This window comes from Triticum urartu, chromosome 7 (genome assembly GCF_003073215.2).
Source record: "Triticum urartu cultivar G1812 chromosome 7, Tu2.1, whole genome shotgun sequence".
In the NCBI taxonomy this organism is placed as follows: Eukaryota; Viridiplantae; Streptophyta; class Magnoliopsida; order Poales; family Poaceae; genus Triticum; species Triticum urartu.
In genome coordinates this window covers 187,422,285-187,440,199 of record NC_053028.1, presented here as the reverse complement: position 1 = coordinate 187,440,199, position 17,915 = coordinate 187,422,285, and the positions used below count along the sequence as shown (strand labels likewise).

At 43.4% G+C, this 17,915-nt stretch overlaps 3 protein-coding genes across 5 annotated transcripts in view; 2 read left to right on the top strand and 1 right to left on the bottom strand.

Annotated features, from left to right (window-relative positions):
* The first annotated feature begins 4,777 nt into the window (after positions 1 to 4,777).
* LOC125519021 (C2 and GRAM domain-containing protein At1g03370-like) overlaps positions 4,778 to 17,915 on the top strand; it is a 21,088-nt gene continuing 7,950 nt past the window's right edge. Inside the window, exon 1 of the mRNA XM_048683905.1 lies at positions 4,778 to 5,408. The gene's annotated coding sequence lies outside the window, so the exon portion shown is untranslated. The remainder of the gene's footprint in view (positions 5,409 to 17,915) is intronic.
* On the top strand, positions 5,403 to 12,219 carry LOC125519020 (C2 and GRAM domain-containing protein At1g03370-like). Of its 2 annotated transcripts, none has more exons than XM_048683904.1 (9): positions 5,403 to 5,799; positions 6,567 to 7,838; positions 8,157 to 8,339; positions 8,714 to 8,997; positions 9,362 to 9,478; positions 10,036 to 10,298; positions 10,449 to 10,617; positions 10,728 to 10,974; positions 11,598 to 12,219. In XM_048683904.1, the coding sequence occupies exons 1-9, from the start codon at positions 5,451 to 5,453 to the stop codon at positions 11,765 to 11,767; spliced, it is 3,054 nt and encodes a 1,017-aa protein (XP_048539861.1). In that variant the 5' UTR covers positions 5,403 to 5,450; the 3' UTR covers positions 11,768 to 12,219. The 2 variants fall into 2 exon arrangements, with proteins under 2 accessions (XP_048539861.1, XP_048539860.1); XM_048683903.1 differs by having other exon boundaries at positions 10,728 to 11,000.
* Positions 12,523 to 17,874, bottom strand: LOC125519022 (zinc finger protein CONSTANS-LIKE 9-like). Of its 2 annotated transcripts, none has more exons than XM_048683907.1 (5): positions 17,556 to 17,874; positions 15,367 to 16,048; positions 14,062 to 14,256; positions 13,530 to 13,816; positions 12,523 to 13,315 (listed from the first exon to the last, which is right to left on the bottom strand). In XM_048683907.1, the coding sequence occupies exons 2-5, from the start codon at positions 15,943 to 15,945 to the stop codon at positions 13,189 to 13,191; spliced, it is 1,188 nt and encodes a 395-aa protein (XP_048539864.1). In that variant the 5' UTR covers positions 15,946 to 16,048; positions 17,556 to 17,874; the 3' UTR covers positions 12,523 to 13,188. The 2 variants fall into 2 exon arrangements, with proteins under 2 accessions (XP_048539864.1, XP_048539863.1); XM_048683906.1 differs by having other exon boundaries at positions 13,530 to 13,819; positions 17,556 to 17,872.

Below are 17,915 nucleotides of genomic sequence, written 5' to 3'. Positions count from 1 at the left end.
ATATAGAGGTGGAGTTGGAGTCGGAGAGGCAACAGGGGGCCCACGAGGTAGGGGGGCGCGCCCTAGGGGGGCAGGCATGCCCCCCACCCTCGTGGCAAGGTGGTGGCCCCCCTGGCCTTCATCTTTGGCAGTTATTTTTTTATTTTCCGAAAAGTGTCTCCGTGAAGTTTCGGGTCATTCCGAGAACGTTTGCTCCTGCACATAAATAACACCATGGTAATTCTGCTGAAAACAGCGTCAGTCCGGGTTAGTTCCATTCAAATCATGCAAGTTAGAGTCCAAAACAAGGGCAAAAGTGTTTGGAAAAGTAGATACGTTGGAGATGTATCACTTCTCTTCTCGCTCTCATTTGCGTAAGTTAGCCACCATATATGCTAGTGCTTGTTGCAGCTCCACCTCACTGCCTTTTCTTATCCATAAGCTTAAATAGTCTTGATCGCGAGGGTGTGAGATTGTTGTGTCCCCGTGACTCACAGATTACTTCCAAAACCAGTTGCAGGTGCCGATGATACCAGTGCAGGTGACGCAACCCAACTCAAGTGGGAGCCCGATGAAGATCGTGTTCGTGGTCTTGTTTCGTTTCCAGTTGATCAGTAGTGGAGCCCAGTCGGGGCGATCGGGGATCTAGCATTAGGAGTTGTCTTTCTTTATTTGGTTCCGTAGTCGGACCTTGATTCTGGATGATGTAATGCTATATTTATGTATTGTGTGAAGTGGCGATTGTAAGCCAACTCTTTATCCCTTTCATATTCAGTACATGGGATGTGTAAAGATTACCCCTCTTGCGACATGCTCTATGTGGTTATGCCTCTAAGTCATGCTCCGACACGTGGGAGATATAGCCGCATCATGTGTGTTGCACTTACTTTTAAAGAAGATGCAAGGTCAGAGCACATCATCAAATTTATAGGTGTACGGTAGGGATCGTCTGGTGTCTTTGAATTGATTCATATGTTTGTTATGTCAAACTTTGTTGAATAATTTAATAAAGATGAACCTATATGCAGAGGCGACGGGTTTCAACCTCTTTTAAAAAAACTAATGATGAATAGCTGTTTTGAGAAGCGTTATTTTTATCCTATTCGGATCATGATTAGAGATTTCAAGGGAAGAAAAACATAGTGGTTCTTCCTTCGGAATAAATGTACTTTAAGCCAATCCTCTTTGTCTTCGAGCCAATCAAGTGTCGCTAGGACTTGTGTATCTTGTCATGAATCTAGATTAGTCAAATTAAGTTGTGGTCAAACAGAAGGTATCCATTTTAACATGGCATTGATCTCTTTTCTTGAAAGTGAAAGGAACTGAGCAAGGTTGGCGGCTTGAGTACACCGTTCAGTATAATATTAGCTGTCAGCACAATAATTAAGTATTTTCACCCTCATCATTTTTGTTAGGCATACGCGGCTTACTGTGCCGCCGATAAGCTCACATGTTCTACTACATGTCATGGTGCCATGTTTGTTTACATGCTAGAGCTCCTTTGATCAATTTCATAGTAGAATGTTTTGGATGATGGATACTTAGGAATATTTCATACGTAGCTCGTTTGATTCGCGGGATTGGCTATCCTAAGTATTGCTTTGCACCCTATTTTAGAGAAAAGGGATTGTTTGGACGGGAGCCATCGCTGCCCTGCCAATAAATTGGCGTTGACTGAGGCGTCGCTGCTTGTTTGGTTGCATGCCAAAATTTTGGCACACCAGCAGGCTTCAGCCATTTCTCTCTGCCTTTTACGCCAAATCACGGGCGGAACAAGGACCAAATCGGCCGCCAATCATTTGGCGTACCCATGACACCAATTATTTGGAAGGGCGAGGCTAGGGTAGAAACCAAACAACCCCAAAGTTTCATCCATCCAAAACTCAGTTTTTGTTTTCTTGTGGGGTAAACACTATTTGATCAAATATAAAGTGGTTTTCTAACCCTATAGCATTTGAGTGAGAGGACGTGCCGCTCAAATCTTATCATGTATTATCTCTTAATAGTCATGGAGAACAAAGATGCATATGTTGCGTGATATGAATGAGAATTTAGGTTTGAGATTGAAAAAGCTAAGCCAACTTTTTGAGATGACAATGAAAGCTTTTATTGCCCCCCAACCACTACACTGCATCATAGATGAATCTAGCCATACTTATCGCAATATTCGTCACAAAATTATCTATCAAGATATGGCCTCGAATAAAAAAGAAAGCCGGACACCGACAAAAAGCGATAGAGATAGGAAGAGGGAGGAGAAAAGAAATGGTTGTAATTAGACAACCCTTGCGTTATAGTGAATGCATCAACAACGTGATTTGTTTGTACAATGATACCGGGAGAGATTTATATGTGTACGGGCCTACGGTCGAGGAAGTCAAATGTTTTATTCTCATCCACGGAAGGCTATAGGATTGGTTGGTTTAGATGTGTTCTACTAATGGGAGTAGTTCATGCGTTTAGCTTAATGATGTAGATCATGCTTTAGCTAAGAAAGGTAGCCGAAATGAGCCGTGCAAAAGATGGTTCGAGGTCCCCCAGTTGTGTATTATGAATACTTAACCGATTTTTTTGGGCGGCTTAAAAGATAAGTTGTCACTCTCAGTTAGAAAAATAAATAAATAGTCATCTAAATTTGTTGAGACTTTTAAATCAATTATTTCATAAATAGTTTTTTTAAGGAATATTTCATAACTAGTTTGGAAGCCCCAATAAATAAAAACGACGTCTCATATAAAAAAACTATGGAGACGGCTTATTTTTTAAGCCCCTAAAAGAACTGAGCAAATCTCGAATTTAGCCCAGCACCATGGATAGGGGACAACAATTTCAACTCGGAAAAAAGAGATAATAATCATCATGTATTTTTTTTGAATTCTCAAGGGAGGACTCCCCCACCTGAATTGTATTCATTTGCCTATAAGGCTTTGCAGCCTGTCGCAAGATAGGTTCAAGTGAACCAGAGGTACATGGGATACAAGGGAGGAGAGATAAAATAAAACAACACAACATACCGACGACACACAAGACGCCACACACAACAGGAGAGAACAAGGAGGGAAACACAACACAACACAACAAAGAGCACCGCCGGTGTAATCGAATGGCATCGGCCAGCCGAGACTAAACCAAGACACTGCACCGTCGATGTAATCGAAAGGCTCCACACAACCGAGACTGCACAACGCCGTGACACCACCTGCGTCACGGGGCACATTCGAAGGGTCACACGAGGCCGAGACGACGCCACACCACCTGTGTGCCACCGGCGTCGTCAGGGGGCATCACCAAGCAGACCAAACCACGGCACTGCACCGTCGACACAATCGAAAGGCACCGCGCATCCGAGACTGCACAACGCCACAACACCACCTGTGTCGGGGGTACATTCGAAAGGACACGTGAGGCCGAGACGACGCCACGGCACCTGTGTGCCACCGGCGAAATCGCAGGACGCCGCCTAGCAGAGACACACCAAGAAGCACTCGAGCACGAACATCACCGAAGACACAAACCCACCGTCGACCCCCAAGCCGGCCGCAACACCATCAACATCAACCACACCCCACCGACAACTGCCACCCACGCAAGCCGTCGGATATCACCAATAGCCATGGTCTTCAAGACGACGCCTCCAAGGAGGTAGCGACGAAGCTGACGCCGTCGTCATCCGATCTAGCAAAACAAGATCTTGGGCTTTCACCCGGAGACACTCTCGAGGGACTTGGATGAACTGGACTCCTCAGTAACGCCTCCAAGAAGGTGAACGACACCAAAAATGGCGCCGCCGTCACCGGCATCAACAACAGTTTTTGCAAGGATTTCTCCAGGAGCCAATCATGACCAAATCGCCTGAGATCCAAGACCTGACACACCTAAGGCCGCCGACGCATGCCACGAGAGGGGAGCAGAGCACCCCCAACTTACCACGAAAAGGAGCAGAGCCCATCGCCGTGGATCCTGGGACTCCCTCCACCTCCCCTTCCCCCGTACAAGCAAGACTGGCCAGAACAAGAAGCTTGCCATAAGGATCAACACGACACAGTCACGAACGAGGGAAGGGATGTAGGAGAAACGCCGCCGCCCGCCAGATCTGGAGCAACACGGGGCAGCAGGGCCAGCACCGGCCGCGCACGGCGCGTCACCCGGTCAGCCGCGCGCGCCCCAGCGTCCACACCAGCGCAGCCAGCCACGGGACGCCGCAGCCGAGCCAGCGAGCAGCCCCGCGCCCCCGCGCCCGAGGCACCGCGCCCCAAGCCGCCGCCCAAATCCACCCACTCGCAGCTCCGCGCCCGCGTGCGTAGCCCCACGACGTCGCCGCTGAAGCCGGAAGCCGTCGGGACCAGGCCCCGCTCGCAGATCGACGCGCCGGCCAACAAGTGACCACCGCCGTGCCCGAGAGCCGCCCATTGACGCGAGGAGGATCCCTGCCGCTGCCGTCAGCCGCGCGGCTTTGCCCCACGACGTCCTCCGGCAGCGGCAGAGTGAGGATGGACGGGCGGCGGCGGCGCTAGCTAGGGTTGGGGGGGGGGGGCGCCCGAGTCGCCCGCACAGGGAGCGACGCGGGCGTGGGGGGATCTCAGGGTCGATTTTACATTGTTCATCATGCATTTTTAGAAGAATATAATAATCGTACTTGGTAAAGGGTACACTTTATGGGCTGTTTTTTGCATACCGGTGATGATGAGCGTGGTAAAACGGGCGTGAGGGAAGCAATTTCGAGGGCAGAAAGAAGAAGGGCGGCGGTGCGCGCACGACCTTCACCTGCGGCTGCGGGGGCTGCGGCCGTTTGAAAGTCAGCAGCAGACTCAGCAGAGGGAGGGAGGCGACGCGGGCAGTGAAGTCACTCCTTTTCTCCAAAAATTCTCCCTCATTTTCCATCTCCTCTTCTCCCTCCCCAAATCAAAGTCTTCAATGCCCCAAACCCACCGCCCATTCCCCCTCCCTCCCTCCCCCAAGAAACCCTCCTCCCGCCGCCGGAAACCCGCCCCGCTCTCCGCCAGGCCCCGAGCCCTACTCGACTCGCCGTGCATCCTCCTCCAGTCCGCGCGGCGCTCATCGCTGTTCCTTTTCTCGAATCTTCTATTTCCTGGCCTTTCGGGGGATCCCCTTCCTTTTTGTTGCTTCATTCTGGAAAGCGCCCGGTCGTTTCCCCCGGATTCGCCGCGCTTCAATCTGGATTGTTTGTTTCGTTTTGCTCGCTTTCTTGCTTCCAACTTTATGTGGTCTCAGCTCTCTCCCGCGTTTCCTCGACCCAGCAAGCGAACAACTTCTTCTGGTACTTCTCGCTGATTTGATTCGATCCCAACCGCCACCATGGTTTCCTTCTGAATTACTTCCCCAAGAACCTGGCTTCAGTCTGAAGAAAGAAAAGGTTAAAGAAGAGGTCGAAGCTTCTTGATTTGATTTGAACCACGCAGACCGCCCAAATCAATCTTGACAACAACAACAGAAAAAGGAAAGAAAAGGAAATGAGGCTTGTGGTGCATGTCATCGAGGCCCGCAACCTCCCGGCGGCGGAGGCGCAGGGGCTGGGCGACCCGTACGCCAAGCTGCAGCTGGGGAGGCAGCGGGCCAAGACCAAGGTGATCAGGAAGTCGGCCAACCCCGTGTGGGACGAGGAGTTCGCCTTCCGGGTCGGGGACCTCAAGGAGGAGCTCCTCATACGCATCACCGACGAGGACAAGTACTTCTCCGACGATTTCCTCGGCCAGGTCAAGGTGCCCCTCTCCGCCGTGCTCGACGCCGACAACCGCTCCCTCGGGACGCGCTGGTACCCGCTGCAGCCCAAGAGCAAGAAGTCCAAGATCAGAGATTGCGGTAACCATCTTCTTTCCACACATCATTTTTTTCCCTGTTCTTTTCTTAGTTAAATATAATTGTTTCATGGTGATAATAATGTGGTGTTGATTTTTCTGAATTCGTGTAGTTGGACAGTGACCGACCCAGTGTTGTGATAGATGGGGTTGTGCTAGTTTAACCCTCCTTGGTGCATCCTCTTTTCGGCAATAGCTTCTGTCCGTGACCTTCCATACATCATGTTGTTCATATTCTTTTCTTAGTTAATTGTGTACTCATCTGAAGGCTTGCAAGCAACAGGTCTAGGGAGAATTCATACGATAACCCACCAGCCGCAGTTGCTATGAATCAATCTATAGTTGGTTCCCGAGGAACAGGGTGCCACGCCGTTGGGCTATGAAACAATTAGCAGCTCCTTATCATTTCTGGGAACATATTGCTTCCCAGATTATCCAAAACTTCTGACATAATCAATACAGTAGTGGATGTATGCCTGTCATAGCTTTACTGCCTTTTTTATACTTATCCTTAGCTTCCAACCCACTATCAGCTGTTTATCCCTTGAATGATGTATTTAATGACTTAATCTGTTAGGAATTATAGAAAACTAGACTATGGGGACTCTTTTTCTATTAGCATCAAATATTCACTATTTTGGCTTGTAATGAGGTGAATAAGAATGGTGCCTATCTCACCGACATGATTATCCTCTTTGGTTATTTGTGCATAGACTGCAGCCTATTTTTCAGTGTGGGCAACTATTTACACGCTGCTAAAATATTCTGTAGGAGAAATTCATCTTACCATATCTCTATCTCAAAGTTACCCTGAAGAGACAGCGACACTTGCACATTGGGCTTCAGACGACTTTGCATCAAGTTCAGACAAATCAAGTGAATTAAGGAAGGGATCTTCTTTGCCAAATATTCCTATAGAACTATCCACGTCGCCACCAGTTACTGATGAAGCAGAAATTACTAAGCAGGATAAATCAAATGCTGGTCCATCATTTGTCAACCGGCTAAATCAATTTTTTTCAGTAAAACCAAAAGACACAGAAGCTTCTGTTCCACCTGTGTTCAAGCATGACCGTGGTTTGGACACTCTTGAAGAAATGCCATTAACAAGCTCACAACTTTCTGATGAGCAGGATTTTGAAACTAGTGCAAATATGTCATTTGATGAACTACTAAAAGCCTTTGCATCTAAGCATGAAGGGAATGATATGCCTGGAAATTTGTCAGGTGGAATTCTTATTGATCAGGTTTATGCCGTTGCACCCAATGACTTGAATACACTTCTTTTCTCACCAAGTTCAGACTTTCTGCAATCACTAGCGAAGATGCAAGGGACTACCGGTCTGGATATTCAACAATGGAGACTTGAAAATGATGGTGAGATCTTGAAGAGGGTTATAACCTACACAAAAGCTGCTACTAAACTAGTTAAGGCCGTGAAAGCAACAGAAGACGTGACATATCTCAAGGCAGATGGAGATATGTATGCAGTTTTAGCAGATGTCAGTACTCCTGAAGTCCCTTTTGGCAATAATTTTAGGGTGGAGATTTTAACCTGTATAATGCCAGGGCCTGAACTAAGAGATGATGAAAGATCTTCACGGCTTGTAATCTCGTGGCGCTTAAATTTCATGCAAAGTACCATGATGAAGGGCATGATAGAAAATGGTGCAAAACAAGGACTGAAGGACAACTTCAGTCAGTTCTCTGAACTTCTGGCTCAAAATGTCAGACCAGTTGATGCAAAAGATACAACAACAAATAATGAAAGCTTGTCTTCAGTGCAACCGGAAACAGAATCCGATTGGAAACTAGCATTCCGAATCTTTGGAAATTTTACTGTTGTATCCTCCGTTGTTGCATTTATCTATGTTTTTGCACACATCATCCTTGCAAGTCCTAGTATAATTCAAGGTCTCGAGTTCCCTGGCCTGGACTTGCCAGATTCTGTTGGTGAAGTTGTGGTTTGTGGAGTCCTTGTTCTGCAAGGACAACGTGTCCTTAATATGATTGCACGGTTTGTCCAGGCAAGGAGGCAAAGAGGTAGCTCATATTTCCTTTCTGGTTTTACTCCCGTTCTTTTTCCTAGTAGGAATAGAAGCATTATGCATGAACTCATGTGTTATTTAACAGAACACTGCGAATAATTTCAGTGACAAGATAAAAATGCTTCTTTACGAATATTCTGATGCAAAAAAGGGTTACTGTTACTTTTTATTTTTCTTCAACAGAATCTTCAGTTATTATTATGGACATATACTCTTATTTTTTCAAAGAGGGAATGCCCCCGGTCTGGACATATACTCTCATAATCTGCACTTATCAGCAAACTTTGCTTACATGGTCTTTTGGAATGTGTAGGCGGTGATCATGGTGTCAAAGCAAAAGGCGATGGCTGGTTGCTGACTGTTGCTTTGATAGATGGGACCAACTTATCAGCAACAAAGTCATCTGGTTACTCTGATCCATATGTTGTATTTACTTGCAATGGACAGACAAAGACAAGCTCGATTAAGTTTCACACTCTTGAGCCTCAGTGGAATGGTAAAGCTATAATTTAATTTGTTTGCAATATTTACTAGCCATCTCATAACTCGTTAGAAATGCATTTGAATCCAGCTTATAATTTATTTATTTTGCAATATTTACTAGCTACTCCCTCTGTTCCAAAATAAATGTCATGGCACTTATTTTGGAACGGAGGGAGTATTGATAACTCGCTAGAACGTATTTGAAGCCATCTTTATTTGACCTATTTACATTTGCTAGCATTTTGCTTTAATTCACATAGTGCTAAACTGTAGAACTCCCAATAACCAAAATGTATTAACGTGCTCAAAGAAACCTCTATTTATTTGTAAGTATTTTTAGGTCTTTCGAGTGGCAAGGTTTCATTATAACCTTTTCAAAATTTGCAGAAATTTTTGAATTTGATGCCATGGAAGACCCACCCTCAGTGATGGAAATAAACGTATATGATTTTGATGGACCCTTTGATGAAGTTGCCTCCCTTGGTCACGTTGAAGTAAATTTCTTGAAATATAGTATATCTGAGCTTGCCGACATTTGGATTCCTCTCAAAGGAAAGCTGGCTCAAGCATGTCAATCAAAATTACATTTGAGAATTTTCTTGAACAATTCAAGGGGTACAGAAGTTGTGAAGGATTACCTGGACAGGATGGAGAAAGAGGTTGGCAGAAAGGTAAGGTCTCTATTCTCTATCATCAAGTGATAAAACCAAATCATACTCTTAGGACCATATGTGCCTATCACTCAAATACTACAATTGTGTACATTCATAGAATTTATAAATGTAGAGCATATTAGAACTTGGAAAATGTTCACTTGCTAAAAGTTCTAGAAGAATATAATCATTTGCACTGTTACCAAGAAGACCAAAGTTCGCATGCTTATTTGTCATTAAGTATGTTTCTTTTATCACATGCAACACCTGTCTACAATTTTAGTGAGAAATTTTGAAATGCACAAGTGTGCAGAACAAATAAAGGTGTATACGGTACATATAATCAGTCCATGACTTGATTGATGCCAATCTCATTATGCAGATTGCTATGCGATCACCTCACACGAACCTAGAGTTCCAGAAGATCTTTTCTTTGCCACCAGAAGAATTCCTTATCAATGATTTTACCTGCCATTTAAAGCGCAAGATGCTCACACAGGTAAATTTATTTGCTTCTGCTGTGTTTCTGTTGTACTGCAAGCAAATCCTCATTCATTTTGTAATACAGTACCATGTGCTGAGAAAGTGGATTCAGTATCCTCAAATTAAAGAGTCAGCTATAGGCACAACTGTCATTCCAGATTACAAAAGTATGCAAATCTACAATGGTGGTCACTATTTTCAGCCAGTATGATGTAGTACAAAGATTCTGTTCAAACTTATTCAGTTTCTGAACCCAGTTAAAACAATATAATTATTCATCTTTCTGCCTTGTTTCGATTTTCCTGCTCTACTATAAAAAGGTACTCCCTCTGTCCCATAATGTAAGTTGTTTTCTGACACTACATTATTAGTGTCAAAAAACGTCTTACATTATGGGACGGAGGGACTATCAAATATTGTCTGTTAACCACTTAAGCATACTTATGATTACCAGTAATCAGTGTCATATTTCACATGGTCATGCTACTGTTAATCTGAATTAACACCTTAATTAGACATAAACATCTGTTTCGTATGACTGCTCGGCTGCTTAGTCTTATGGCTGTCTTGCAGGGTCGCTTGTTTTTATCCCCAAGAATTATTGGGTTCTACACAAATCTTTTTGGCCACAAAACAAAATTCTTCTTTCTTTGGGAAGATATTGAAGAGATTCAATTGCTCCCTGCAACTCTATCTTCGATGGGAAGCCCATCTCTGCTGATTACTCTTCGCAAGGGCAGAGGAATGGATGCAAGGCATGGAGCAAAGCAACTGGACGATGAAGGGAGACTCAAGTTTCATCTCCAATCCTTTGTGTCATTCAACGCGGCACATAAGTAAGTTAGTTTCGTGGATGATAAACATTAACTCGTCATATGTGGCTGGCCATCACAATAAACTACTTAAAGGACACCAATTTATTGTCCGGTTTATTTTTCTCTCTTCATGAGCATGTTCTTAAAAAATGTGAATTGCGTACTTTGCAGAACAATAATGGCACTGTGGAAGGCGAGGTCTTTGACCCCTGAAGAAAAAATTCAGCTGGTAGAAGAGGAATCAGAAACGAAAGACCTCCAAAATGAGGAAGGTGGATCTTTCTTAGGCATAGAGGATGTCAAAATGTCGGAAGTATTCTCATCTACAATACCTTTTGATGTAAGATTTCCTTATCTCATTCTGATAATGATGTACAATCCACTATGTGATGTATAACAAGTGAAACAGTTACAATTTTAGATTGAAAGCAACTACTATGTTTCATCCAGGTTCCAGTACTCATGGGCATATTTGAGGGTGGCCCTGTGGAGCGTCGAATTATGGAGAAAGTTGGCTGTATGGACTACTCTGTGACAGCATGGGAACCAGTCAGGGCCGATGTGCACCAGAGACAAGTCCACTGCAGGCTTGACAAGAAAGTGGCACGCCGTGAGGGGGAAGTAATGAGCACCCAACAGAAGTCCCCGTTGCCTGATAAGAATGGATGGCTCGTTGAAGAAGTGATGACACTTGAAGGTATCCCACTCGGCGAATTTTTCAATGTAAGAAATGACTTTCTGGCATTGTAATGTTTATTTTTATTTTTATTAAACATCTTAGTATTAGCTATATATTTCAATTGTGCATGATATTATATCTTGTTAATCTTGTCGTATTCTTGCCTGCTCTTCTTATGTTGCTTTCTTGGTCACACCTTCCTCTTGATGGTTGTCATGACATCTTTGTAGCCAAACAAATGACCTTTTGTTAACTTGATAATCTTGAATTTGTATGTCCTCTTTTTTTGTTCTATGTATTTCCTCATTTTGGTTAACCGAACACAGTACATATATCTTGGTTGCTTTGTTCGTGACTCTCAATAAGATTATCCTTTTGAATTGAAAACCTTTCAATAAGATTTCTGTGGTCATTGTGGTGAAGTGGCTATCCTGAATTTAGAAAGTTGTCGGTACACAATATACAAAACAATCACATTGTTTACCCATGTATGCATTACACCTAAGCATGAGAAAGGTAGTCTCTGTTCAGTTCATTAGCTTTGTCAAAGGCAACAACTACTGTCTATGTTCTCGTCATTCTGTCACAACTGAGATTTCAGATTTTTTGACTCTGACATAGTTATTACATAACTTCCACAGCTCCATATTCGATACCAGTTGGAGCAGACTTCGTCCAAGCAGAAGTCATCCAGTGTCCAAGTATTTATTGGTATGGCATGGTTAAAGAGCTGCAAGAATCGAAAGAAGATCACGCAGGAGGTGGCATCCAAGTTGTCTTCTCGCCTCAAGAAGATATTCAGCCAACTTGAGAAGGAACTTATACCAGCTAACTAGGAGCCATTTTTCGCATCCTACTTTCGCTGCTGCACATTCAGCCAACTTGAGAAGGAACTCATACCAGCTAACTAGGAGCCATTTTTGCTGGTGCACATAGATATATGGATCACCAGAAAGCATCTTCTGGTCTGTGATGACCAATTTTGAGTTTTGGCAAGGATTGTACATAGTGAGGATGATTCCACGCAGGGCCGATTGGAGAACTAAAAGAAGGGCCAAGAAGGTAGATTGATTAGTATTCAGATAGGTAAATCATGTTAGATGACCAGCACCGGCAAGTGTCCCTGGAGTTGTAAACTCCCTGTAGGTAAATCACCATTCTTTTCAACACTGTACTCAAGGAAAATCGACAGGTCTCTTCGGCCATGTGTGCTGAACCTTTATACCTGTTGTTCTGGGAAACCAGTTTCATAGTTAGGCCAAATCGTCAGGTCTCTTCGGCCATGTGTGCTGAACCTTTATACCTGGAGTTCTGGGAAACCAGTTTCATAGTTAAGCCAAATCGTCAGGTCTCTTCGGCCATGTGTGCTGTTATGAAGCTTGATATCAGGCGTGTACATACACTTTTGTTGAGACTTTCAATACATCGAAACACAATAGTGAGAATCATGCCTGATAGGATGGTACATCAGTAACAAGCATGCCTGATACAATTACATTTCTACTCTTTGAGCACCTTGGCTCAGTGAAATTGTGCGAGGATAAATGTGACATTTTTCAGAGCAACTAGAGGCCAATCAGATGATCAAAAATGACATATCCGAGCATATATATATGCTCAAGTACAAATAGTAGCATTGACTAGGTCTGAAGGTTTCCTTATTTGGGCAGGGTGAGCACACAAAATTGGTGGCAAGTTTACATGGGCTCCATCACCACCACCAGCTTGAAACAACAAACTTTACAAGCACCGGCTTATTTCCTACCTGGTATTTACACATGCATAATTGCACACAAAACTCCGGATTGCAGCAGAATTCGCATAAAAATATAACGCAGCAGGATACTTCACAACTACAGCCATCTTTCACCTAAGAGAACACAATCTGGAAGCATACCGCCGAAAACACCGCAGCCAGGGTAGGTGGATGCCACATAGTCAATAGAAAGGGAGAAAAACGCAGGAAGTCCATCTAGTTGCGTTGTCTTCGTTCACCAAAACTGCTCTGGAAGCAATAGAAGACGCGAGTTCCATCCGCTGTACAGAAGGAACAGGAGAAACGGCGTTGAAAACTTGCACAACTTTCAAATCTTTTTGCCTCGTTGGTTGCTTTCTGTTCTTTTCTTTCCAGAGGTGGGTATGCCATGATTGCTTCAGCGTCTGATTTATCGATTTATCCCAGCTGCAATAGGCACTGGTTTAAGCTAACCTAAGCACAATGCTTTTCTGCATTCAGTAGCTCCTTGTGTCGAGCGGATCATAGTCATACGCTTCACCGGCCTTAACAAACCGTCCCTTGACTCTCTTTCTCACATCCGCCCTAGCCTTGCGAGATTCATACCTGATCTTGTGGTCAAACCTATCAAAAGAGCCACAACAGATGAAGAATAGTCAGCTAACTATCAAGGAAAAATAGGAGATAGAGCTACATAGGCAGAAGCATGTCAGAAAATATACAAGCTACAGAATATTTTTGTTGTATATGATTAAAAATTACCACATGGTTACAAGTACATATGCAACGCCTTCCAGAAATAAAAAGACACAGGAAGTTTAATAATAAAGGCACTTACTTTCTTCTTTTCTTCTTCTCCTTGTACCGTGTGATAGCACTGTCTCTAATTCCAGCAAATGAGCCATCAGGACCAGGAGGAAGCCATGGAGGCTCGCCCATAAGGAGCATTGGTGATACACCACAATCCTGGTATTCTTCAGGAATGCTCTCACCAGTAAAGCCAGAATAGGAAATAGCTTGCCTCACAGGAATACAAAGACTGGAATCATCTTCTTTTACTGCTGGATTTGACATCCCAGAGTCAGCAGATAACGCATTGCTAGCAGCCGGCTGCTTTGGCTTGGGCTGCTGAAACCAAGTAATCTTGAGGTCAGCCAAAAAAAAGAAAAGAAAGAAAAAGCAATGCAATATGACAAAGAAAAAAGTGACAGCTGATGCTTTTCCAACAATGATTGTAATTCAAAAGTGACAGCTGATGCTTTTCTTAGCAATGATTGTAATTCAAAAGGGAAACCATAACAATCAGTTGTGAACACCTATAAAACATCTTTTCTAACTAAATAAATGGCTAGTGGGAATAAGCTACAAACCTCATCAGAATTCACAGCAGTCGCTTCCTTAACTTCAAAGTAACTGTCAATGCCAGCATCATCAAAGAGTTCCTCAGTCTGAATATGAGAGTTACCAAATAGTTCTTCATAATTTTCGTAACTCAGATCAATATCATCCATAGAAAAATCTTCATATATGCTGTCCTTGCTGAACATATGTTTGTCTGGCGTATACTGCACAAGGAAATCATAAGCACACATTAGTGAAAAATTAATATCTGAAGAAGCACGGGGCAGGGTAAGAACTTAAAGAGAGAAAGCCTATAGATGTTGCATATGCCAGTCCACAGAAAGAAATATATGAGAGAAAATCAAATGCAAATGAGGGAAGATCCTGTTAAGTCTTTTATCTGTACGCATCTGCAAATTTTCCCATTCATTCTTGCTGCCAAAACGAAGGCAGAGAAGGAATAGACAATATACAATTCCCAACTTAGAACTCACTAAGGAGATGCTTACGGTACGCTAACTTACATGTAGACCATTCATTACTCATATTGAATGGCCAATAGTTTACAACTTTACATGGTTAGCTATTTACCCCATAGGTGGTAGTAGACCACCAATAGTTATAAATATGGCAGGTATTCATTCCAATTAAGCACAGCATTAGTTTGTGTGATACGCACAGCTTTCCTATCATCTGGCTTGTGTTAATATTCACTTACATATGCTAATTATAACAAAAGTGCATCCTAATTTGTTCCCCAAAACAAAGATTTAAAAAAAATATTCTAAAAGAAACTCACCCTAATTTGTTTCTGAAAATGAATCTTACATATCACTCCACTGGTGGGATGCCATGTAACCTTGTCATGCTCACATTTCCAAAAATGTCCTGAATGACCCATGACATGGCAAGAATCAAGATTCATTTGTAATCCCACCAATGCTAGCATATTGTAGGCAGCGTTTATTTTTGGAAAAAATTCCAGTAGGGGTATATATTTTTACTAAGTTGCAATAAATTCTGTATCCAGTAGGGGTATATATTTTTACTAAGTTGCAATAAATTCTGTATCCAGTAGGGGTATATATTTTTACTAAGTTGCAATAAATTCTGTATAGTAAGTAACAAAAAATATACAATTGCAGTGTGCGTGCACAAAATGAAATAAAATCATGACATATGGTGCAAGTGAAGAACTCGCCAACTGTAGGGAGGAAAGCTGCTGGCTATCTTAAAACGATGGCATAGCGGGATAGTACTGTAGTAGTATATGCAACAGCATAAGTTTATTAATAGTTCTACATGTGGAAGGATATGTGAAAATCTTAATGCACCTTAGCTGTCGTCGAATCCACAGATACAGCTGTCTGATTATTAGCAGGTGGAAGAAGGTTCAGACCAGCTTCAGAAGATGAGCCTATCACAGACTTTTGCTTGTCTTCTTCATCAAGTGTTGCGCAAGCCATATCTAACAAACTGTTGTCCCCTTGAGCATTGTCTCCATTACTGACAGCACTGTCACTGATGCTCATCATGCTTATTACTTGCTCACAATTCAGCTCATGAGCCACATTAGGAATATCCAAAATGAATGACCACATTCTCGAAAGCTCTGCAGATGATGGGCACCCCGAATAGCAGTTTATGTTCTGTCTTTTGTGTCCAGCAGCAGAGGATCCAGCACTATGCCCATTCCAGTCACAATTTTGGCAAAGTGAGGTGTTCTCTTCTAGGCAGCGGACCATGGCAGGCTGTGAAGCACACCGGTCACACAGAAGTGTTCTCGTATGGCGCCGAGAAAGAGCATTAGCTGAATGCACATTGCGATCGCATGACAAGCACAAAGAAGCCGCATCGGATCGGCAGTAAACCATGGACCTATGCTCCCCACAGTAATCGCAGAGAGCACCCATGATTTTTTTTATGGACAACACCCTAAGCCAGCTCCAGGATCTTTTACTTGGCCAACAACCCCTTCTTCACGAGCTTTCAAGATCACCCAAATTTGCAAGAAACCTGTGTAGTTGTGACAAGCAATTATTAAAAATGTGTGCTAGTAGAACTCATTAGGACGGAGAAGGATATAAAACCATAAACCAGCACCCAAGGAACCGCCTTTTCAATTCAAACAAAGAAAAGCTTTCAAAACATGCAGCAACAATCATGCTGCGCCACATAGACGTCTTGCATCAACGTAACAATAATATAAAACCATGGATAATATATATCTACTTCCTAATTGGGACATCTTGCCGCCATCTACATTAAGAAGATTTTTAGGTTTCGATGGGCACGTAGGCCCGTGGACTCCGCCTCAATTTACCGACCAGCATAAAGAAGTAGGAGTCCCACTACAAAAGTACAAACCACTAGTCTTGGGATCTTCTGCTCTCGGTACCTTCTATAATTCACAATGGTTGCTTGCAAGTATATATTCCCCACTGGTCAATAGGTACTGCAAGCATATCATTGTTTACATTTGAATGAACTATATTCTATCACAACTTTGCGAATCATCTACGGACAATATGCGGTTTGCAACAAGCATCGTAAATGCGGGGAATAATATCAAACAGGAGTTATAAAAATGAAGGGAACAAAGACATCACAATATTGATTTTGTCGGGCTGAAACTACTAGGAAACATTAGGAGGTGCTTATTTTTAATGTGAAAACTTAAAATGATCGATTTCTAGTACTAAAAAATGGCATTAGATAGCCCATTAGGAAAATGGAAATGGAAAAGAAAAAGCAAAGGAAACGAAATGGACTATTTGTTCGTGCGAAGAAAGTGGTACAAAAAGTTGTTTTATATGAAAGTTATATATTTTTTGAAAGTTGAGATATTTTCAGTTCGTGCGCACCTAAGCACGCTTTAGCGGATAAAGCTAAAATACATAGATTTTGACATCTCCTTAGCGAATAAATATATAATTTATTTTATTAAACTCTATTTAAATACTGAGCGTTCCTTTTTTTGCCTATTTAATAAGGGAAGCCTATTAGTAAAAAAATCTATAATCGAAAACATGGTGACAATTAAATTAAGGAAAATTATGTTATTTTCATTAAAAAAATCCATCTGAAAAAAACGTGTATGCAGAAGGAATCATTTCACGCTTGCTGCTAAAAACGGAGGATGGCTCCTGGAGGAAAACCGATAATTGAAATTGAACTAGACGACAAAGACTGCTGTAGAAGGGTCACGAGCCACAGTGAAATCCACCGAAAGTCGCCGGCCCAATCGTGAAAACCCGAACCAAATCAACAGAAAAGTAAAACACCCCGGATCAAAGCAATCCGCGTGATCAGCATAAGAAAACGGCAGCCGTGGAAAATAAAGTAAAATCAAATCCAGCGACACCGCAGCTTCCCGAGCATAAAAAAATGGATCCAAACCACCGGACGCTGTGCTGGGACCGACACAAATCATCAGATTCGCGCTACCGGAGTTCCCAAATCCAAAGCTCCAAACAGAGACATGAACAAGCTACGTACGAAAGAAGGGAGAGGCGGCGCGCACCTTGAAGGAAGAAGCGAGCGAACCGCGGCTCGTCCTCAGATCCAGCCGGCGCCGGGAGACCCCAGGCGGTGGGGCGCGGCCAGAAGCTCGCTCCGGCGGCCCAGGCCCGGGTAGAAACTATTTTTTTTTCTCGGCGAGAGGGGGAAAAAAAGAGGGGCTGGCTGGACGGAGAGGGAATTTTCTGGGAGAGATAAGAGAGAGATGTACAGCAGAGGAGGAGAGGAGCACAACAAAAGAGAGGAAGAGAGGGCGCGGCGCGGTACAAGTAGTAGTAGTGGTAAGAGGAGGAAGTGGTAGCGTAGGGGGGGAGACGGGGTGGCTCCCCCCCCCCCCCCCCCCCCCCCCCCCCCCCCCCCCCCC

What these genes read in the sequence shown, in the direction of transcription:
- LOC125519022 (XM_048683906.1), bottom strand. Translation starts at nt 15,945, where the DNA reads ATGGGTGCTCTCTGCGATTACTGTGGGGAGCATAGGTCCATGGTTTAC. An exon ending in TGGATTCGACGACAGCTAAG is followed by an intron (nt 14,257 to 15,366) that starts GTGCATTAAGAT and finishes TTCCTTGTGCAG; the next exon opens with TATACGCCAGACAAACATAT. An exon ending in CTGCTGTGAATTCTGATGAG is followed by an intron (nt 13,820 to 14,061) that starts GTTTGTAGCTTA and finishes ACTTGGTTTCAG; the next exon opens with CAGCCCAAGCCAAAGCAGCC.
- LOC125519020 (XM_048683903.1), top strand. Translation starts at nt 5,451, where the DNA reads ATGAGGCTTGTGGTGCATGTCATCGAGGCCCGCAACCTCCCGGCGGCG. An exon ending in AGAAAGAGGTTGGCAGAAAG is followed by an intron (nt 8,998 to 9,361) that starts GTAAGGTCTCTA and finishes CTCATTATGCAG; the next exon opens with ATTGCTATGCGATCACCTCA. An exon ending in CATCTACAATACCTTTTGAT is followed by an intron (nt 10,618 to 10,727) that starts GTAAGATTTCCT and finishes TGTTTCATCCAG; the next exon opens with GTTCCAGTACTCATGGGCAT.